The sequence below is a fragment of the Tachyglossus aculeatus genome, chromosome 2 (assembly GCF_015852505.1).
Source record: "Tachyglossus aculeatus isolate mTacAcu1 chromosome 2, mTacAcu1.pri, whole genome shotgun sequence".
Taxonomy (NCBI): Eukaryota; Metazoa; Chordata; class Mammalia; order Monotremata; family Tachyglossidae; genus Tachyglossus; species Tachyglossus aculeatus.
Genome location: NC_052067.1, coordinates 164,896,512 through 164,919,735, shown reverse-complemented (window position 1 = coordinate 164,919,735; position 23,224 = coordinate 164,896,512). Strand labels below are relative to the sequence as shown.

Genomic DNA, 23,224 nt, shown 5'->3' with positions numbered 1-23,224 from the left:
CAAACGTGTCTGCTAATTCTGTTGGATTGTACTCTCATTCATTCATTCAATCATATTTATTGAGCGCTTACTGTGTGCAGAGTGCTGTACTAAGTGCTTGAGAAAGTACAATACAGCAATAAACAGTGACATTCCCTGCCCACAACGAGCTTACAGTCTAGAAGGGGAGGGAGACAGAAGCAGTGTGGTTCAGTGGAAAGAGCCCGGGCTTTGGAGTCAGAGGTCATGGGTTCAAATCCCAGCTCTGCCAATTGTCAGCTGTGTGACTTTGGGCAAGTCACTTAATCAATCAATCAATAGTATTTATTGAGTGCTTACTGTGTGCAGAGCACTGTACTAAGCGCTTGGGAAGTACAAGTTGGCCACATATACAGACGGTCCCTGCCCAAAAGTGGGCTCACAGTCTAGAAGGGGGAGCCAGAGAACAAAACCAAACATATTAACAAAATAAAATAAATAGAATAGATATGTACAAGTAAAATAAATAACTTCTCTGTGCCTCAGTTACCTCATCTGTAAAATGGGGATGAAGACTGTGAGCCCCCCGTGGGACAACCTGATCACCTTGTAACCTCCCCAGCGCTTAGAACAGTGCTTTGCATATAGTAAATGCTTAATAAATGCCATTATTATTATTATTAGTATCGATACAAATTTTGAATGTTCAAAATAACCCCCACACAAAAAGAAACCCCAAAACCCGAAGCATTCAGATTTGCATTCATTTAAAATGATTAACCACCACTTTTCAAATAATTGCTACTGGTACGTACTCTCCCTCTCCCAAGTGTTCAGTACAGCTCTCTGTACAGAGCGTTCAAGAAATACCTTTGATACATTGGTTGATAAAAAAAATTCCACCTTAAGGCCACTGTTTCACTTTCTGGGGTATTTTGCAAAATACAGCATCAGAAATATAAGTCCTCTCATCTAAAGAGCCCAGGCTTGGGAGTCAGAGGATGTGGGTTCTAATCCTGACTCCACCACTTGTCTACTGTGTGACCCTGGGCAAGTCAGTTAATTTATCTGTGTCACAGTTACCTCATCTGTAAAATGGGGATGAAGACTGTGAGCCCCACATGGGATAACCTGATTACCCTATATCTACCCCAGAGCTTTGAACAGTGCTTCACACATAGTAGGCACTAAACAAATACCACAATAATAATAATTATAATAATATTAAAAGGGCATTTATTTGAGGCCATGTAAGAGACTGCCTCCACAGATACTGAGCTGTTTCTTTGGTCATCTTCACCCTGAAGTAGACTCTCCCAAGCACTTAGTACAGTGTCCTGCATACACGAAGTACTCAATAAACACCACAGACTGATCAACAGACTTATTATGGGCTCCAAGAATACTTTAGACTTACTCAGAATTGCTCAGAAAGATCATCATTTACCCACAAAGTCCATTTTCTGAACATCAATCAATCGTATTTATTGAGCGCTTACTGTGTGCAGAGCACTGTACTAAGCGCTTGGGAAGTACAAGTTGGCAACATATAGAGATAGTCCCTACCCAACAGTGGGCTCACAGTCTAAACTCTTCCAAGTCACTCTACACCATGAGTTTTCTTAAACACACACCCCGTCACCAAAATTATTATTATTTTTATTATTATATTTGTTAAGCGCTAACTATGAAGAGCCTGGAAAAAGTCCTGAAATGTGCTGATGTAACAATTGCCAGAAAAATACAAAATGTCCACTCTGTGGTGCTTCCAGTGGTATTGTATGGATCTGAAAGCTGGACGGTGAAAAAACAGGCTAGAAATAACATCAATTCTTGTGAAATGTGTTATTGGAGAAGGCTTTGGTGAATACCACTGACTGCCCGAAAAACGAACAAATGGATTTTGGAGCAAATTAAATCTAAGTGGTCTTTGGAAGCTCAAATGACTTGACTTAGATGAACATATTTTGGACACAATCAGGAGGACTGAATCTCTGGAGAAAAGTCCAGGGAAAAGGTGCAAGAGTCAGTCCGGGGCAGCTAGATGGATATATGTTGCCAACTTGTACTTCCCAAGTGCTTAGCACAGTGCTCTGCACATAGTAAGCGCTCAATAAATACGACTGAATGAATGAATGAATGAATGAAAATAGAGACCATAACACTGATAACGGAAGAACCGTTAGAAAGGTTACAGTTTATGGCAGAGGACGGGACGTCCTGGAGAAAGTATATCCATGGAGTCGCTATGAATCGGAAATGATTCGACAGCACTTAATAGTAATAATAATAATAATAATAATAATTTTGTAAGCCAATCACTGTTCTACGCACCGAGGTAGATGAAAGGTTATCAGTTTGGACACAACCCCTCTCCCGAAATGATGATGATGATGATGGCATTGATTAACCCCCACCCCTTTTAGACTGTGAGCCCACTGTTGGGTAGGGACTGTCTCTATATGTTGCCAATTTGTACTTCCCAAGCACTTAGTACAGTGCTCTGCACACAGTAAGCGCTCAATAAATACGATTGATGATGATGATGATGATGAAGTGCTTACTATGTGCAAAGCACTGTTCTAAGTGCTGGGGAGGTTACAAGGTGATCAGGTTGTCCCTCGGGGGCTCACGGTCTTAATCCCCATTTTACAGATGAGGGAACTGAGGCACAGAGAAGTGAAGTGACTTGCCCAAAGTCACACAGCTGACAAGTGGCGGAGCCAGGATTTGAACCCATGACCTCTGACTCCAGAGCCCGTGCTCTTTCCACTGAGCCACGCTGCTGCTCGTGGGGCCGACAGTCTAGGTGGGAGGGTGAGGGATTGAATCCCCATTTTACAGATGAGGAAACTGAGGCCCTGAGAAGTGAAGTGGCTTGACTAAGGTCCCACAGCAGACAAGTGGTGGAGGTGGAATTAGAACCCAGGTCCTCTCACTTCCAGGGTCTTATTCTTTCCTTCCTTCCTCTCCCCCTCATCCCCCTCTCCACCCCCAACCCATCCTACATCCTTCCCTTCCCCACAGCACCTGTATATATGTATATATGTTTGTACATATTTATTACTCTATTTATTTATTTATCTTACTTGTACATCTCTATTCTATTTATTTTATTTTGTTAGTGTGTTTGGTTTTGTTCTCTGTCTCCCCCTTCTAGACTGTGAGCCCACTGTTGGGTAGGGACTGTCTCTATGTGTTGCCGACTTGTACTTCCCAAGCGCTTAGTACAGTGCTCTGCACACAGTAAGCGCTCAATAAATACGATTGATTGATTGATTGATTGATTGATTCTAACAGACCATATCATTGACTTTTGAGGAGAAGGGGGATTCCAACCAGGGGAACAGTGTAAGTGAGCTCATCTCTCTCCCTCAACCTACATTCTGGTATATATGGTTGTACATATTTATTACTCTATTTATTTATTTATTTATTTATTTATTTTACCTGTACATTTCTATCCTACTTATTTTATTTTGTTGGTATGTTTGGTTCTGTTCTCTCTCTCCCCCTTTTAGACTGTGAGCCCACTGTTGAGTAGGGACTGTCTCTATGTGATGCCAATTTGTACTTCCCAAGCGCTTAGTACAGTGCTCTGCACATAGTAGGCGCTCAATAAATACGATTGATTGATTGATTCTGTCACCGAATCCTGTCAGTTCGACCTACACAACACCTCTACAATCAGCCCGGTCCTGTCATTATCAATCGTATTTATTGAGCGCTTACTGTGTGCAGAGCACTGTACTAAGCGCTTGGGAAGTACAAATTGGCAACATATATTGTCCATCCAAACCGTTACCGTGTTGGTCCAAGCACTTGTCCCATCCCACTTCAATTCCCGGATCAGCCTCCTCGCTGACCTCCATGCCCCAACTAGATTGAAAGCTCCTTATGGCCAAGACTCAGAGGATCTGGGTTCTAATCGCAGCTCTGCCACTTGTCTGCTGTGGGACCTTGGGCAAATTATCTAACTTCTCTGTGCCTGAGTTGCCTCATCTGTAACATGGGGATTAAGACTGTGAGCCCCATGGGGGACATGGATGGTGCTTGCACCAGTAAGCGCTCAATAAATACGATTGATGATGGTGGTGTCCATTCTGACTAGCTTGTATCTACCCCTGCGTTTAGTACAGTGCCTGGAACGTATTAATATATAACATAAAAAAGTCATACTGTTCTCATCCAAGCGCTTAACAAATGCCATAAAAAACGTCATATTGCTCTCTTCTAAGTGCTTAACAAATGCCATAAAAAAGTCATATTGCTCTCTTCCAAGCACTTAACAAATACCATAATTCCCCCTCGTCCCCCCTCCATCCCCCCCATCTTACCTCCTTCCCTTCCCCACAGCACCTGTATATATGTATATATGTTTGTACATATTTATTACTCTATTTATTTATTTATTTATTTTATTTGTACATATCTATTCTATTTATTTTATTTTGTTAGTATGTTTGGTTTTGTTCTCTGTCTCCCCCTTTTAGAATGTGAGCCCACTGTTGGGTAGGGACTGTCTCTATATGTTGCCAATTTGTACTTCCCAAGCGCTTAGTACAGTGCTCTGCACATAGTAAGCGCTCAATAAATATGATTGATGATGATGATGATGATAAAAAAACTATTATATTGTTCTCTCCCAAGGGCTTGGTACAGTGTTCTGCAAGTAGTAAGTGTTCAATTAATACCATTGATTAACTGACTGATTGATAGGTGGGAGAGATAAGTGCGAGGAAGAGCTAGGTGGTTGGCTTAGTGAAAACAACAGACAAGGAATAAGAAAATCAAATCGAGAAGGACAGCACATCCTTAGGGAAACTATTAAAACCAACACAGAAATGCACGCACACACAACACGCGTGTGCACATACACACTCACACGTACACAACCCAATTGACCCATCCAGACCCAGAAGGGAAGGTGATCATTAAGGTCACCTCCTGCACACAACTCACCTCCGTCTTGAAATTTGCTCAGTCTCTCGAGGTACGGCGACATGGGACCTTGGACGATGTCTAGAATGGCCAGAAGCGTTCTCGTGAGCCTCAGAAGCTCGCTGAAACTGTAAAATCCGAAGTAAATAAGATGTCGAGCCAGGTGTACCACCTAAAGAGGGGGGGACCGGAGAAAGGAAGGGGGGGAAAACAAAAGAAGAGAAGTCCAATAAACCTACAGTCCGTGAAGTCAGTGTATTTCTCTTTCATTTCAAAGAGCTGATCAAATACCACCTTCAACTCCAAAAAGATGGTCCATTTTCTGAATGGTTTATTTAATAAATCAATCGACGGTATATATTGAGAGCTTACTATGTACAGAGAGCTGTACTAAGCACTTGGGAGAGTACAGTGATTTCTTGGGCCAGGGACTTTGCCTGAAGGGAGTATAATAACAATGGTAATAATAATTATGCTTTTATTATTATATTAGGATATATTTATATTCATTAATGATATATATTATTATACAGATATCTGTAAATATCTGTAATATATATTTATTATAATTATGGTTTTTCTATTTTATATTAAGCTGTTAGTATATAATAATAATGATGATGGTATTCGTTAAGCGCTTACTGTGCGCCAAGCACTGTTCTAAACGCTGGATGTTAAGCCCTGCCCAAAATGCTGATGTGGATACAACTTATCAGTTCAGACACAGTCCCCGTCCCACATGGGGCTGCCAAACTCTATAGGAGAGAGACCAGGTATTGAATCCCCATTTTACAGTTGAGAAAACTGAGGCACAGAGAAGTGACGCAACTTGCCCAAGGTCACATAATTGACAAATGGCAGGGCTGGGATTAGAACTCAGATCTTAATAATAATAATAATTAGAGAAGCAGCATGGTTCAGTGGAAAAGAGCACAGGCTTTGGAGTCAGAGGTCATGGGTTCAGATTCCGGCTCTGCCAATTGTCAGCTGGGTGACTTTGGGCAAGTCACTTAACTTTTCTGAGCCTCAGTTACCTCATCTGTTAAATGGGGATGAAGACTGTGAGCCCCACATGGGGCAACCTAATCACGTTGTATCCGCCCCAGCGCTTAGAACAGTGCTTTGCACATAGTAAGTGCTTAATAAATGCCATCATTATTATTATTAATAATAATTGTGGTATTTTTTAAGCGCTTACTATGTGCCAGGCACTGAACTAAGCCCTGGGGTAGAAACAAGCAAATCAGGTTGGACACAGTCCATATCCCAACTGCGGCTCAGAGTCTTAATCCCCATTTTTACAGATGAGGAAACTGAGGCACAGAGAAGTGAAGTGACTTGCCCAAGGTCACACTGCAGACAAGTAGCAGAGCTGCGATTAGAACTCATGTCCTGCTGACTCCCAGGCTGCTGCTCCTTCCAATAGGCTGGGGATGTTCAATTCAACCCGTGCTTAGCCCGGGGCTTGCAATATAGCAAGCAATTACAGGTGGTTAGTGGGAGTCATTATTAATTCATTAATTCAACCGTATTTATTGAGCGCTTCCTGAGTGCAGAGCACTGTACTACGCACTTGGAAAGTACAATTTGGCAACATACAGAGACAGTCCCTACCCAACAACGGGCTCACAGTCTAGAAGAATTTATTCAATTCAATCGTATTTATTGAGTGCTTACTGTGTGCAAAGCACTGTACTAACCACTTGGGAGAGCAGACTAGAACGACAAACAGGCACATTCCTGCCCAAAACGAGCTCACAGACTAGAGGGGGAGAGAGACATTAATAGTTCTAGACTGTGAGCCCGCTGTTCGGTAGGGTCCTTCTCAATATGTTGCCAACTTGTACTTCCCAAGTGCTTAGTACAGTGCTCTGCACACAGTAAGTGCTCAATTAATAGGACTGAATGAATAAATAAATAAGTAGATAAATAAATTCCAGATATACTCTCCCCGCTACTATCGCTACTCTCCTACACCAACCCAACTTGCGTTCTTCGTTCCCCTAATGCTAACCGTCTCACAGTATCTCCATCTTGCCTGTCTCTCCACCAACCCCTCATCCACGTCCTGCCCCTGTCCTGGAATGCTCTCCCTCCTCAAATCCCACACACAATTCCTCTCCCCATTTCAAAGCCTCATTGAAGGCACATCTCCTCCAGGAGGCCTTCCCTGATTTAGGCCCCCTTTCCTCTTCTCAGCGCTTAGAACAGTGCTTTGCACATAGTAAGTGCTTAACAAATGCCATCATTGTTTATTATTCTAGACTGTGAGCCCATTGTTGGGTAGGGACTGTCTCTATATGTTGCCAACTTGTACTTCCCAAGTGCTTAGTACAGTGCTCTGCACACAGTAAGCGGTCAATAAATATGATTGATTGATTGATTATTTAATATTCTCCCACTCCCTTCTGCGTCTCAATGACTCGCTCCCTTTATACATCCCCCCTCCAGGTCCCATAGCACTCCTTCGTCTCCCCCTCGTCCCCCTCTCCATTCCCCCATCTTACCTCCTTCCCTTCCCCACAGCACCTGTACATAAGCATATATGTTTGTACATATTTATTACTCTATTTATTTATTTATTTTACTTGTACATATCTATTCTATTTATTTTATTTTGTTAGTATGTTTGGTTTTGTTCTCTGTCTCCCCCTTTTAGACTGTGAGCCCGCTGTTACATAGGGCCTGTCTCTACATGTTGCCAACTTGTACTTCCCAAGCGCTTACTACAGTGCTCTGCACACAGTAAGTGCTCAATAAATACAATTGATTGATTGATTTGCCTTGTAACCTCCCCAGTGCTTAGAACAGTGCTTTGCACATAGTAAGCGCTTAATAAATGCCATTATTATTATTATTATTATTATGTCCATATCTTCATTTATTTATTTCTACTAATGTCTCCCCTTCTAGATCCATTGTGGCCAAGGAATGATGTCTCTCTCCCCCTCTAGACTCATTGTGCACAACGAATGTGTCTGTTTATTGTTATGTTGTAATAATAATACTAATGATGGTATTTGTTAAGCGCTTACTACGTGCAAAGCACTGTTCTAGGCGCTGGGAGGATACAAGGTAATCAGGTTGTCCCACACAGGGCTCACTGTCTTAATCCCCATTTTACAGATGAGGGAACTGAGGCCCGGAGAAGTTCAGTGGCTTGCCCCAGGTCATACAGCCGACAAGTGGCGGAGTCGGGATTCAAACCCACGACCTCTGACTCCCAAGCCCGGGCTCTTTCCACTGAGCCACGCTGCTTCTCTGACTCTCCCAAGCTCTTATACAGTGCTCTGCACACAATAGGTGCTCAATAAATACTACCGACTGACTGAGGCTGACATTCCTGAGTTTGCCCAGAAGCGGAGACCAGCTGTAATTCTATTTATTCTATTTATTTATTCCCCTTGCTACAGTAGATTTAAAGGTGGCATGGTCAATGTCATGTCTAATACCAACACATAGAGAAGCAGTGCAGTCCAGTGGCTAGAGCCCAGGCCCGGGAGTCTGCGGGACTCGGGTTTTAATCCCGACTCTGCCATTTTGAATGCTGTGCAACCTTGGGAATGTCAGTTCACTTCCCTGTGCCTCAGTTCCCTCATCTGAAAAATGGGCATTGAGACCGTAAGCCCAGTGTGGGACAATAATAATAATAATAATAATAATGGCATTTATTAAGCGCTTACTATGTTCAAAGCACTGTTCTAAGCGCTGGGGAGATTACAAGGTGATCAGGTGGTCCCACGGGGGGCTCACAGTCTTCATCCCCATTTTCCAGATGAGGGAACTGAGGCACAGAGAAGTTAAGTGACTTGCCCAAAGTCACACAGTTGACAAGTGGCAGAGCTGGGATTTGAACCCAAGACCTCTGACTCCAAAGCCTGTGCTCTTTTCCACTGAGCCATGCTGCTTCTCTGATTATTTGTATCTATCCCCACGCTTAGTGCGTGGCACACAGTAAATTCTTAACAAACACCATTATTATAATAATGGTAATAATAATAATAATAAAAATGGCATTTATTCTTACTATGTACAAAGCACTGTTCTAAGCGCTGGGGAGGTTACAAGGTGATCAGGTTGTCCCACGGGGGGCTCACAGTCCTAACCCCCATTTTACAGATGAGGGAACTGAGGCACAGAGAAGTGAAGTGACTTGCCCAAAGTCACACAGCTGACAATTGGTGGAGCCAGGATTTGAACCCATGACCTCTGACTCCAAAGCCCATGCTCTTTCCACTGATTCCTAAATCCTCTTTCCAATTATTATTATTGTGTGGGAAACAGACTCTGTCCAATCTGATTAGTTCAAATATAACACAGCGTTTAGTACAGTGCCTGGCGCATAGTAAGCGCTTAACAAATACCACTTAAAAAAAAAGAAACAGAGGGGGATATTGGCAATTGAAAGGGTTCAGGTTGAGGAATCCCTAATCTGGGGCTTGCACTTTGAAGATGGGGTGGAAGAAGTGACTTTGGGCAAGTCACAACTTCTCTGTGCCTCAGTTCCCTCATCTGTAAAATGGGGATTAAGACTGTGAGCCCCATGTAGGACAACCTGATCACCCTGTATCCCCCCAGCACTTAGAACAGTGCTTTGCACATAGTAAGTGCTTAATAAATGTTATTATTATTATTTATTATTATTGTTGTTATTGTTATTGTAATTATTATTATTAAGAAGAAGCAATAAGGCACAGGCCCGAGAGTCAGAGGACTTGGGTTCTCATGCTGGCTCCACCGCTCATCTGCTGTGTGACCTTGGGTGAGTCACTTCCCTTCTCTGGGCCTCAGTTCCTTCATCTGTACAATGGGAATTGAGACTGTGAGCCCCATGTGGGACATGGATCTTGTCCAACCTGATTATTTTGTATCTACCCCAGTGCTTAATACAGTGCTTGGCACTAAGTATTTATTAATTTATTTGTTTGTTTGTTTATTTATTTATTTATTTATTTTAATGCTGTCTCCCCTTCTAGACTGTGAGCTCACTGTGGGCAGGAATATGTCTGCTTATTGTTATATTAATAATAATAATAATAATAATAAGCACTGCTCTAAGAGCTGGGGAGGTTACAAAGTGATCAGGTTGTCCCACAGGGGGCTCACAGTCTTCATCCCCATTTTACAGATGAGGGAACTGAGGCCCAGAGCAGTTAAGTGACTTGCCCAAAGCCACACAGCTGACAATTGGCGGAGCTGGGATTCGAATCCATGACCTCTGACTCCCAAGCCCGTGCTCTTTCCACTGAGCCTGGCTGCTTCTCTGTCCTCTCCCAAGCTCTTAGTACAGTGCTTTGCATACCATTAAGTGCCCAATAAATGTGATTGAATGAATGATTGAATAAATAAGTAAGCACTTAATAAGTACTACTATTTTTATTAATGAAGAGAAGCAGCGAGGCTCAGTGGAAAGAGAGCGGGCTTGGGAGTCAGAGGTCATAGGTTCGAATCCCGGCTCAGCCACTTAGCTGTGTGACCTTGGGCAAGCCGCTTAACGTCCCTGTGCCTCAGTTACCTCATCTGTAAAATGGGGATTAAGACTGTGAGCCCCACGTGGGACAACCTGATCACCTTGTTTTCCCCCAGCTCTAAGAACAGTGCTTCGCACATAGAAAGCGCTTAACAAATACCATTATTATTATTATTAATGCCGAGCGCTTGCTACAGTGCTCTGCACATAGTAAGTGCTCAATAAATATGATTGAATGAATGAATGAATGAAGCATTCCGAAATGAAACGTTTCTCGTCGAAGTAAAGCATCCCTTGCAAACAGGATTCTGGCTTTCTTTTTGCAGTGGGAGAACTTGGGAGGGTTAAAAGAAGAAATGGAAAGAACCCGGGCTTTGGAGTCGGAGGTCAGGGGTTCAAATCCCGGCTCTGCCACTTGTCAGCTGTGTGACTTTGGGCAAGTCACTTCTCTGGGCCTCAGTTACCTCATCTGTAAAATGGGGACTAAGACTGTGAGCCTCTTGGGACAACCTGATCACTTTGTAACCTCCCCAGCGCTTAGAACAGTGCTTTGCACATAGTAAGCGCTTAAATAAATGCCATTATTATTATTAAATGGAAGGCCTTACCTCAAACGTAAGCTTGTTTTTCTCTTTGTCACCAAAAGGAAACGGCTGATTGACAACTTCTTTCAAGTACTCTTCCACAAATTCCATGGTCAGTGCGAACTTGCTCTTCATGTCATTTCTGGAGGAATCGGTGATGGAATCGTACCTGCAAAGCAGAGGGGAAGAAAGGTCATCATCATCAATCATCAATCGTATTTATTGAGCGCTTACTATGTGCAGAGCACTGGACTAAGCGCTTGGGAAGTACAAACCGGCAACATATAGAGACAGTCCCTACCCAACATTGGGCTCACAGTCTAAAAGGGGGAGACAGAGAACAAAACCAAACATACTAACAAAATAAAATAAATAGAATAGATATGTACAGGTAAAATAAATAAATAAATAAATAGAGTAATAAATATGTACAAACATATATACATATATATAGGTGCTGTGGGGAAGGGAAGGAGGTAAGATGGGGGGGGTGGAGAGGGGGACGAGGGGGAGAGGAAGGAAGGGGTTAATGGAATGAGGTCAAATGGAATGAGGCTGCTTGGCCTAGTGGAAAGAGCCCAGGCCCGGGAATCAGAAGGACCTGGGTTCTAATCCTGTCTCCGCCACTTGTCTGCTGTGAAACCTGGCACAGGTTACTTAACTTCTCTGGGCCTCATCTGTAAAATGGTGATTCAATATCTGTTCTTCCTCCTACTTAGATTGGGAACCTCCTATGTCACCTGATCATGCTGTAGATCCCTGTGAGCCCACTTTTAGACTGTGAGCCTACTGTTGGGTAGGGACTGTCTCTATAAGTTGCCAACTTGTACTTCCCAAGCACTTAGTACAGTGCTCTGCACACAGTAAGTGCTCAATAAATACGATTGATGATGATATAGTGCTTAGCAAATACAAAAACCCCAATTCTTTCATGGGTTCTACTAACGTCTCCCTTTTATAATGTAGTAATGAGCTCACAAGTCTGCCCTTCGAAGAAAACTGATTTTATAAAGCGGAATGTAAAATTCTACATGAGCCCTGAGAAGAAATTTTGAAGTGAAGTGCTTAGTACAGTGCTCCGCACACCGTAAACGCTCAATAAATCCGACTGAATGAATGAAATGAATTTAATGACCTGCTGGTAATTGTTCTCCCATCAATTCCCCTCTGATCCTCTAAAGTATAAGACTTAGGAATGCCCATTACTCATTAAGTGATCAATCAATCAGAGGTATTTGTATAGAGAAGCAGTGTGGCTCAGTGGAAAGAGCCCGGGCTTTGGAGTCAGAGGTCATGGGTTCGAATCCCGACTCCGCCACATGTCTGCTGTGTGATCTTGGGCAAGTCACTTAACTTCTCTGGGCCTCAGTTACCTCATCGTAAAATGGGGATTAAGACTGTGAGCCCCACGTGGGACAACCTGATCAGCTTGTATCCTCCCCAGCGCTTAGAATGGTGCTTTGCACATAGTACGCGCTTAACAAATGCCAATTATTATTATTAATATTATTATTATTATTATTATTAATTGAGTGCACACTGTGTGCTTGGGAGAGTACAGTGTAACAGAGTTGTTAGACGTGTGCCCTGCCCAAAATGAGCTTTCAGTCTAGAAGTGACTCCGTTCTGTTCTCAGGCTTGTGTCAACCATCAGTGGTAATAATAATAACGGCATTTATTAAGCGCTTACTATGTGCAAAGCACTGTTCTAAGTGCTGGGAAGGATACAAGGTGATCAGGTTGTCCCACAGGGGACTCACAGTCTTAATTCCCATTTTACAGACGAGGTACCTGAGGCACAGAGAAGTTAAGTGACTTGCCCAAAGTCACACAGCTGACAATTGGCAGAGCCGGAATTTGAACCCATGACCTCTGACTACAAAGCCCGGGCTCTTTCCACTGAGCCACGCTGCTTCTCTAACCTGCCGAGCACTTACTGAGTATTACGCCTGCAACAATAGCACTGTACTAAGTGTTTGGGAGAGTATGGTAAAGTAAGTAGCTTCTGCCATACCCTCTCAAACACTTAATACAGTGCTCTGTACATGGTGAGTGCTCAATAAATACCATCGATTGACTGAATAATTGAACAGGAGAGAGATACACTCCCTGCCCTCCACCTAACGATTACCAGGAAGGAGGAAGGAGGAAGAAGGAGGTTAGAAAGGAGAGTAACAAAAAGATACCTACAAAATAGCGGAACTTAATAACTGAACATGCAAATAAAAATACCCGTTAAGTGCTCAGGGTAGGGATAAAATACATTAAGCGCTTAGTACGGTGCTCTGCACATAGTAAGTGCTCAATAAATATGATTGATTGATTGATTAAGGTTAATAAAGGTCTGGGCTCACCGAAGACACTCCCGCTCTCATAGTTCATTGAAATTGAGGTTCCTGGTTTTGATTTTAAAACTATCTGTTCCAGGAAGAGGTCATTTTTGGACTCAATCAATCAACGGTGTTTCTAGAGCGCTTACTATGAGCAGAGCACGGTACTAATAATTAATTGTGGTATTTGTTAAGTGCTTATTTTGTGCCAGGCACTGTGCTAAGCACTGGGGTGGATGCAAGCAAATGCGGTGGGAAACAGTCCCTGTCCCATTTAGGGCTCACGGTCTTCATCCCCGTTTTCCAGGTTAAGAAACTGAGGTACATCATCATCATCAATCGTATTTACTGAGCGCTTACTGTGAGGTACAGAGAAGTGAAGTGACTTGCCCAAGGTGATAATGATGACAGTTTTTGTTAAGCATTTACTATGTGCCAAGCACTGTTCTAAGCACTGGGATAGATACCAGGTTATCAGGTTGTCCCACGTGGGGCTCACAGTCTTAATCCTCATTTTTCAGATGAGGTAACTGAGGCCCAGAGAAGTGACTTGCCCAAAGTCACACAGCAGACAAGTGGCAGAGCCAGGATTAGAACCCAGGACCTCCTGACTCTCAGGCCCGGTCTCTCCCCACTAAGTCATGCTGCTTCTCTAACAGTACTGATGATGGTATTTATTAGTGCTTATTATGTGTCAAGCACTGTTCTAAGCGCCGGAGTAGATCCAAGGTAATCAAGTTGGAGCGAGTCCATGCCCCATTTTGAGCTCACAGCATTAATCCCCATTTTACAGATCATCATCATCATCATCAATCGTATTTATTGAGCGCTTACTGTGTGCAGAGCACTGTACTAAGCGCTTGGGAAGTACAAGTTGGCAACATATAGAGACAGTCCCTACCCAACAGTGGGCTCACAGTCTAGAAGCGGGAGACAGAGAACAAAACCAAACATACTAACAAAATAAAATAAATAGAATAGATATGTACAAGTAAAATAAATAAATAAATAAACAGAGTAATAAATCTGTACAAACATATATACATATATACAGGTGCAGTGGGGAAGGGAAGGAGGTAAGATGGGGGGAAGGTGGTAAGATGGGGGGGAGAAGGAGCGTGGCTCAGTGGAAAAGAGCATGGGCTTTGGGGCCAGAGGTCATGGGTTCGAATCCCAGCTCCGCCACTTGTCTGCTGTGTGACCTTGGGCAAGTCACTTAACTTCTCGGAGTCTCAGTTCCCTCATCTGTAAAATGGGGATTAAAACTGTGAGCCCCACGTGGGACAACCTGATCACCTTGTATCCCCCCCGCGCCTAGAACAGTGCTTTGCACATAGTAAGCGCTTAACAAATGCCATCATTATTATTATTATTATTATGGGAGGGATGAGGTATAATTAAGTGACTTGCCCAAGGTCACACAGCACATCAAGGTCAGGGCAGGGGTTAGAACTCTGGTCCTTCTGATTTCCAGGCTTGTGTTCGATCCAGTAGGCCACATGGAGTGTACAATCCAAAATAATTATCAGACATGTTCCCTACCCATAGAAGCTTACAGCCCAGAGAGGGATTCAGACAATAATAGGCTTTTTTAATGGTATTTGGTAAGTGCTTATTATGAGCCAGGCACTGTACTAATTAATTGTGGGATTAACTGTGGGATTGGGGGATTTGTTAAGGGCTTATTATGAGTCAAGCACTGTTCTGTGCGTTGGGCCCACATAGGGCTCACATTCTTACAGATGAGGTAACTGAGCCCCAGAGAACAATAACAATAATAATAATAATTTTAGTTATTTGTTAAGCCCTTATGAAGCAGCGTGGCTCAGTGGAAAGAGCCTGGGCTTTGCAGTCAGAGGTCATGGGTTCAAATCCCGGCTCTGCCAACTGTCAGCTGTGTGACTTTGGGCAAGTCACTTCACTTCTCTGCGCCTCAGTTCCCTCATCTGTAAAATGGGGGTGAAGACTGTGAGCCCCACATGCGACAACCTGGTCACCTTGTAACCTCCCCAGCGCTTAAAACAGTGCTTTGCACACAGTAAGCACTTAATGCCATTTTTAAAAAAGACCTTCCCCCACTAAGCCCTCCCATCCTCTTCTCCCACTCCCTTCTGCATCACCCTTGCACTTGGATTTGCTCTCTTCATTCACCCCTCCATCAGCCCCATAGCATCCCCCCCGCCTTACCTCCTTCCCTTCCCCACAGCACCTGTATATATGTATAGATGTTTGTACGTATTTATTACTCTATTTATTTATTTTACTTGTACATATCTATTCTATTTATTTTATTTTGTTAATATGTTTTGTTTTCTGTCTCCCCCTTCTAGACTGTGAGCCCACTGTTGGGTAGGGACCGTCTCTATTTGTTGCCAACTTATACTTCCCAAGTGCTTAGTCCAGTGCTCTGCACACAGTAAGCGCTCAATAAATACGATTGATTGATTGATATCCATAATTTGTCGATTTATATCAATGTCAGTTTCCCCCTCTAGACTGTAAGTTCACTGTGAGTGGGGAATATGTCTACCACCTCTGTTGTAATAATAATGACATTTATTAAGCGCTTACTATGTGCAAAGCACTGTTCTACGGGCTGGGGAGGTTACAAGGTGATCTGGTTGTCCCACGGGGGGCTCACAGTCTTAATCCCCATTTTACAGATGAGGGAACTGAGGCCCAGAGAAGTGAAGTGATTTGCCCAAGGTCACACAGCTGACAATTGGCAGAGCCGGGATTTGAACCCATGACCTCTGACTCCAAAGTTCGTGCTCTTTCCACTGAGCCACGCTGCTTCTCCTGTTGTAGTGTCCAAAGTGCTTAGTACAGTACTCTGCACAGAGTAAGCACTCAGTAAATACAATTGATTATTATTATTATTGTTATTATTATTATTATTATTATTATTATTATTATGTGCCAGGCACTGTACTAAGCACTGCGGTGCATATGAGCAAATTGGGTTGGACACAGTCCCTGTTCCACTTGGGGCTCACAGTCTCAATCCTCTTTCTACAGATGAGGTAACTGAGGCATGGAGAAGTGAAGTGACTTGCCCAAGGTCACACAGCAGACAAGTAGCAGAGTCAGGATTAGAACCCATGACCTCCTGTCTCCCAGGCTCATGCTCTATCCATTATGCCATGCTGAAGTAAAGTGACTTGTCCAAGGTCACACAGCAGACAAGTGGCGGGGGCGGGATTAGAACCCATGACCTTCTGACTCCCATGCTCTATCCACTAAGCCATACCACTTATTTATATGAACAAATCAGTAATTTACAATACATAATTTAAAGATACAAGCATAGGAAGTAATAATTATACTAATTAATAATCAAGATATTTGTTAAGCGCTTAGTACAGTGCTCTGCACATAGTAAGCGCTCAATAAATACGATTGATTGATTGATTAAGTGCTTACTATGTGCCAGGCATCTGTACTAAGCGCTGGGGTGAATACAAGGAATACAAGAGAAGCAGCATGGCTCAGTGGAAAGAGCCCGGGCTTTGCAGTCAGAGGTCATGGGTTCAAATCCCGACTCCGCCAATTGCCAGCTGTGTGACTCCGGGCAAGTCACTTAACTTCTCTGGGCCTCAGTTACCTCACCTGTAAAATGGGGATGAAGACTGTGAGCCCCCCGTGGGACAACCTGATCACCTTGTAACCTTCCCAGCGCTTAGAACAGTGCTTTGCACATAGTAAGCGCTTAATAAATGCTGTTATTATTATTATTATTATTATCAAGGAAATCAGTTTGGACACAGTTTCTGTCCCGTGTGGGGCTCACACTCTCAATCATTATTTTACAGATAAGATAACTGAGGTCCAGAGAGTGAGGTGACTTGCCCAAGGTCACACAGCAGACAAGTAAAATGGGGGGTGGGATTTGAACCCATGACCTTCTGACTCCCAAGCCCGGGCTCTATCCACGACGCCGTGTGGGGGTTGGGTGTGGGGCAACTATCCAATGAACTTCTCTGTGCCTCAGTTCCCTCATCTGTAAAATGGGGATGAAGATTGTGAGCCCCACGTGGGACGACCTGATCACCTTGTATCCCCCCGGCGCTTAGAACGGTGCTTTGCACATAGTAAGCGCTAAACAAATCATCATCATCATTATTATTATTATTATCATTATCATCATCACAGGTCACCAACCCAAGCCACAGAAATACTCCTCTAGACTATAAGCTCGTTGCGGGCAGGGAAACTATCTGTTTATGGCTCTATTATCCTCTCCCAAGCTCTCAGTCGAGTGACACCCGTCTACTTGTTTTGTTTTGCTGTCTGTCTTCCCCTTCTAGACTGTGAGCCCATTGTTGTTGGGTAGGGACCGTCCCTATATGTTGCCAATTTGTACTTCCCAAGCGTTTAGTACAGTGCTCTGAACACAGTAAGCGCTCAATAAACACAATTGAATGAATGAATGAATAATAATAATAATGATGATGGCATTTGTTAAGCGCTTACTATGTGCAAAGCACTGTTCTAAGCGCTGGGGAAGATACAAGGTGATCACGTTGTCCCATGTGGGGCTCACAGCCTTCATCCCCATTTTACAAATGAGGTAACTGAGAGCCAAAGTGAAAAATAATAATAATAATGATTTTGGTATTTGTTAAGCGCTTACTATGTGCCAAGCCCTGTTCTAAGCGCTGGGGGAGACACAAGGTGATCAGGTTGCCCCATGTGGGGCTCACAGTCTTCATCCCCATTTTACAGATGAGGGAACCGAGAGCCAGAGAAGTGAAAAATAATAATAATAATAATTTTGGTATTTGTTAAGCGCTTACTATGTGCCAAGCACTGTTCTAAGCACTGGGGGAGATACAAGGTGATCAGGTTGTCCCACATGGGGCTCACAGTCTTAATCCCCATTTTCCAGATGAGGTAACTGAGGCCCAGAGAAGTGAAGTGACTTGCCCAAAGTCACTCAGCTGACACGCGGCGGAGTCGGGATGAGAACCCACGACCTCTGACTCCCAAGCCCGGGCTCTTTCTATAGAGCCACAACGAATTCGATAATTCATTCAATCGTATTTATTGAGCACTTACTGTGTGCAGAGCACTGTACTAAGCGCTTGAGAAAGTACAATTTGGCAACATAACCAAGCCATTACCAAATGCCCCATTGGATTATGATTATTATTTATGATAATGATAATGATGATGACCGCCCCCCTATTGGAAACCAAGCACTTAACAAATACCCCATTGGATTATGATTATCATTGATTATTATGATGATAATGTCGATGACCACCCCCCTATCGGCAACCATTCATTCATTCATTCAATCGTATTTACTGAGTGCTTACTGTGTGCAGAGCACTGTACTAAGCGCTTGGGAAAGTACAATTTGGCAACATAACCAAGCAATTACCAAATACCCCATTGGATTATGATTATTATTTATGATAATGATAATGATGATGATGACCATCCCCCCAAAGGAAACCAAGCGCTTAACAAATACCCCATTTGATTATGATTATTATTACAATTTGGCAACATAACCAAGCCATTACCAAATACCTCATTGGATTATGATTATTATTTATGATAATGATAATGATGATGATGATGACCACTCCCCTATTGGAAACCAAGCGCTTAATAAATACCCCATTGGATTATGATTATCATTTATTATGATGATGATAATGATGATGACCACCCCCCTATCGGCAACCATTCATTCATTCATTCAACCATATTTATTGAGCACTTACTGTGTGCAGAGCACTGTACTAAGCGCTTGGGAAAGTACAATTTGGCAACATAACAAAGCAGTTACCAAATACCCCATTGGATTATGATTATTATTTATGATAATGATGATGATGACAACCACCCCCCTAATGGAAACCAAGCGCTTAACAAATACCCCATTTGATTATGATTATTATTACAATTTGGCACCATAACCAAGCGATTACCAAATACCCCATTGTATTATAATTATTATTGACGATATTGATAATGATGATGATGATGACCATCCCCCTAACGGAAACCAAGCGCTTAACAAATATCCCATTTGATTATGATTATTATTGCAATTTGGCAACATAACCAAGCGATTACCAAATACCCCATTGGATTATGATTATTATTTATGATAATGATAATGATGATGATGATGACCATTCCCCTATTGGAAACCAAGCGCTTAACAAATACCCCATTGGATTATGATTATCATTTATTATGATGATGATAATGATGATGACCACCCCCCCATCGGCAACCATTCATTCATTCATTCAATCGTATTTATTAAGCGCTTACTGTGTGCAGAGCACTGGACTAAGCACTTGGGAAAGTACAATTTGGCAACATAACCAAGCGATTACCAAATACCCCATTGGATTATGATTATTATTTATGATAATAATGATAATGATGATGATGATGACCATCCCCCTAACGGAAACCAAGCGCTTAACAAATACCCCATTTGATTATGATTATTATTACAATTTGGTACAATAACCAAGCGATTACCAAATACCCCATTGGATTATGATTATTATTTACGATGATAATGATGATGATGATGACCGCCCTCCTATTGGAAACCAAGGGCTTAACAAATACCCCATTTGATTATGATTATTATTACAATTTGGCACCATAACCAAGCGATTACCAAATACCCCATTGGACTATGATCATTATTTGCGATAATGATAATGATGATGATGATGACCGCCCCCCTATTGGAAACCAAGCGCTTAACAAATACCCCATTGGATTATGATAATCATTTATTATTATGATGATAATGATGATGACCATCCCCCTATCGGCAACCATTCATTCATTCATTCAATTGTATTTATTGAGCACTTACTGTGTGCAGAGCACTGTACTAAGCGCTTGGGAAAGTACAATTTGGCAACATATCCAAGCGATTACCGAAAACCCCATTGGATTATGATTATTATTTACGATAATGATAATGATGATGATGATGAGCATCCCCCTAACGGAAACCAAGCACTTAACAAACACCCCATCTGATTATGATTATTACTACAATTTGGCAACATAACCAAGCGACTACCAAATACCCCATTGGATTATGATTATTATTTATGATAATGATAATGATGATGATGATGACCGCACCCCTATTGGAAACCAAGCACTTAACAAATACCCCATTGGATTATGATTATTATTTATGATAATGATAATGATGATGACCGCCCTCCTATTGGAAACCAAGCGCTTAACAAATACCCCATTGGATTATGATTATCATTTATTATGATGATGATATTGATGATGACCACCCCCCTATCGGCAACCATTCATTCATTCATTCAATCGTATTTATTGAGCGCTTACTGTGCTGCACTACGCTCTGCGCACAGAAAGCGCTCAGTAAATACGACTGAATGAAAGGCCCGGAGGGCCCGGAGGGCCCGGAGGGGAGGACTCACTCGTGGATGGTGATCTTGGTGGGAATCTCGGTCCAGAGGCGGGCGTATCGCACGGGCACCACGGACTCCTGGGGATCGCGGTCGATGTGCATGTGGAGCATCAGGCGGCAGAAGGAGGCGCGGAGGTCGAACGGCAGGCTCTCGTCCGCCACGCAGCGCAGGAGCAGGTCGACCGACAGCTGGCTGGAGATCTGGTCGATCGCCAGGTACTGCCGATCCAGGCACATCCTCGCAAACAGATTTAACTGATACCTTCGAAACAGACGGTGGATTATGTTGGATGCAATAATAATAATAATAATGATGACATTTGTTAAGCGCAGAGCACTGTTCTAAGCGCTGGGGGGGATACAAGGTGATCAAGTTGTCCCACGTGGGGTTCACGGTCTTAATCCCCATTTTACAGATGAGGTCACGGAGGCTCAGAGAAGTTAAGTGACTTGCCCAAGGTCAAACAGCAGACATGTGGCGGGGTCGGCATTCGAACCCATGACCTCTGAGCAATGGGGTAGATACAAGATAATCAAGTTGTCCCACATGGGGCTCACAGACTTAATCCCCATTTTACAGATGAGATAACTGAGGAACAGAGAAGTTAAGTGACCTGCCCAATAACTCTCCCCAGGTTCAAAACCTTACTGAGGCAAGTCTCCTCCAAGAGGCCTTCCCTGACTAAGCCCCCCTTTCCTCTTCTCCCACTCCCTTCCACGTCACCCTGACTTGCTCCTATTATTATTATTTATTCATCCCACCTCCCAGCCCCAAAGCACTTATGTACCTAACCGTAATTTATTTATTTATAATAATATCTGCCTCCCCCTCTAGACTTTATGGGTAGGGACTGTCTCTATATGTTGCCATCTTGTACTTCCCAAGCGCTTAGTACAGTGCTCTGCACACAGTAAGCGCTCAATAAATACGATCGATTGATTGATTGATTTAAGCTTGTTGTGGGCAGAGAATGTGTCTGTTATAACGCTCAAGTGCTTAGTGCAATGTTCTGCACATAGTAAGTGCTTGATAAATACGATTGATTGATTGATTTATCAATCACGGACTACCTAATTGAGCAGCTAGTCTGGTGATATTGCCATTTCTTTCTTTTTTTAAACGGTACTTGTTAAGCACTTACTGTGCGCTGGACATTGTATTAAACCCTGGGGTAGATACAAGCTAATCAGGTTGTACAAAGTCTACGTCCCACACGGGGCTCACGGTATTAATTCACCACGCCTTTGCTAATAAACGTTTTGTCGGGTTGCGGGAATGGGTGAAATAAGCAGCGTGACCTAGTGGATAGAGCAGAGGCCTAAGAGTCAGAAGGTCATGGGTTCTAATCCCAGCTCTGCCCCTTGTTTGCTCTGTGACTTTGAGCAAGTCACTTCTCTTTTCCGGTCCTGTTACCTCATCTGTAAAATGGGGCTCGAGACTGTGAGCCCCACGTGAGACAGGGACTGTGTCCAATCCGATTTGCTTGCATCCACCCCAGTGCTTATCATAGTGTCCGGCACATAATAAGTGCTTAACAAATACCACGATTATTATTCAATAATATATGTTGCCAACTTGTACTTCCCAAGCGCTTAGTACAGTGCTCTGCACACAGTAAGCGCTTAATAAATACAATTGATGATGATGATATTCAAGTGCTTAGGACAGTGCTCTGCACACAGCAAGCGCTCAATAAACCTTCCCAGACTGAGCCCCCTTTTTCCTCTCCTCCTCCCTGTCCCCCCCCACCCTACAGCATCTGTATATATGTTTGTACAGATTTATTACTCTATTTATTTTACTTGTACATATTTACTATTCTATTTATTTTCTTAATGATGCGCATGTAGCTTTATCTCTACTTATTCTGATGACATGACAACTGTCCACATGTTTTATTTTGTAGTCTGTCTCCCCCTTCTAGACTGTGAGCCCGCTGTTGGGTAGGGACTGTCTCTATATGTTGCCCAACTTGTACTTCCCAAGCGCTTAGTACAGTGCTCTGCATCATCATCATCATCATCAATCGTATTTATTGAGCGCTTACTATGTGCAGAGCACTGTACTAAGCGCTTGGGAAGTACAAATTGGCAACATATAGAGACAGTCCCTACCCAACAGTGGGCTCACAGTCTAAAAGGGGGAGACAGAGAACAAAACCAAACATACTAACAAAATAAAATAGAATAGATATGTACAAATAAAATAAATAAATAAATAGAGTAATAAATATGTACAAACATATATACATATATACAGGTGCTGTGGGGAAGGGAAGGAGGTAAGATGGGGGGGATGGAGAGGGGGACGAGGGGGAGAGGAAGGAAGGGGCTCAGCCTGGGAAGGCCTCCTGGAGGAGGTGAGCTCTCAGCAGGGCCTTGAAGGGAGGAAGAGAGCTAGCTCTACACACAGTAAGCACTCAATAAACACGATTGAATGAATGAATAAATACGATTGAATGAATAGAATTCACTTAAACTTCTCTTAGCCTCAATC

The 23,224-nt window shown here is 42.9% G+C and overlaps 1 protein-coding gene across 2 annotated transcripts in view; it reads right to left on the bottom strand.

Moving 5' to 3' along the window:
* The window catches only part of ITPR2 (inositol 1,4,5-trisphosphate receptor type 2), a 616,651-nt gene that overhangs the window by 352,637 nt on the left and 240,790 nt on the right, over nucleotides 1–23,224 (bottom strand). For both annotated transcript variants that reach the window (XM_038760705.1, XM_038760713.1), the window contains 3 exons: nucleotides 20,738–20,989; nucleotides 10,978–11,122; nucleotides 4,921–5,071 (listed from right to left, as the gene is read on the bottom strand). In XM_038760705.1, coding sequence (XP_038616633.1) covers nucleotides 4,921–5,071; nucleotides 10,978–11,122; nucleotides 20,738–20,989 — 548 coding nt within the window. The remainder of the gene's footprint in view (nucleotides 1–4,920; nucleotides 5,072–10,977; nucleotides 11,123–20,737; nucleotides 20,990–23,224) is intronic.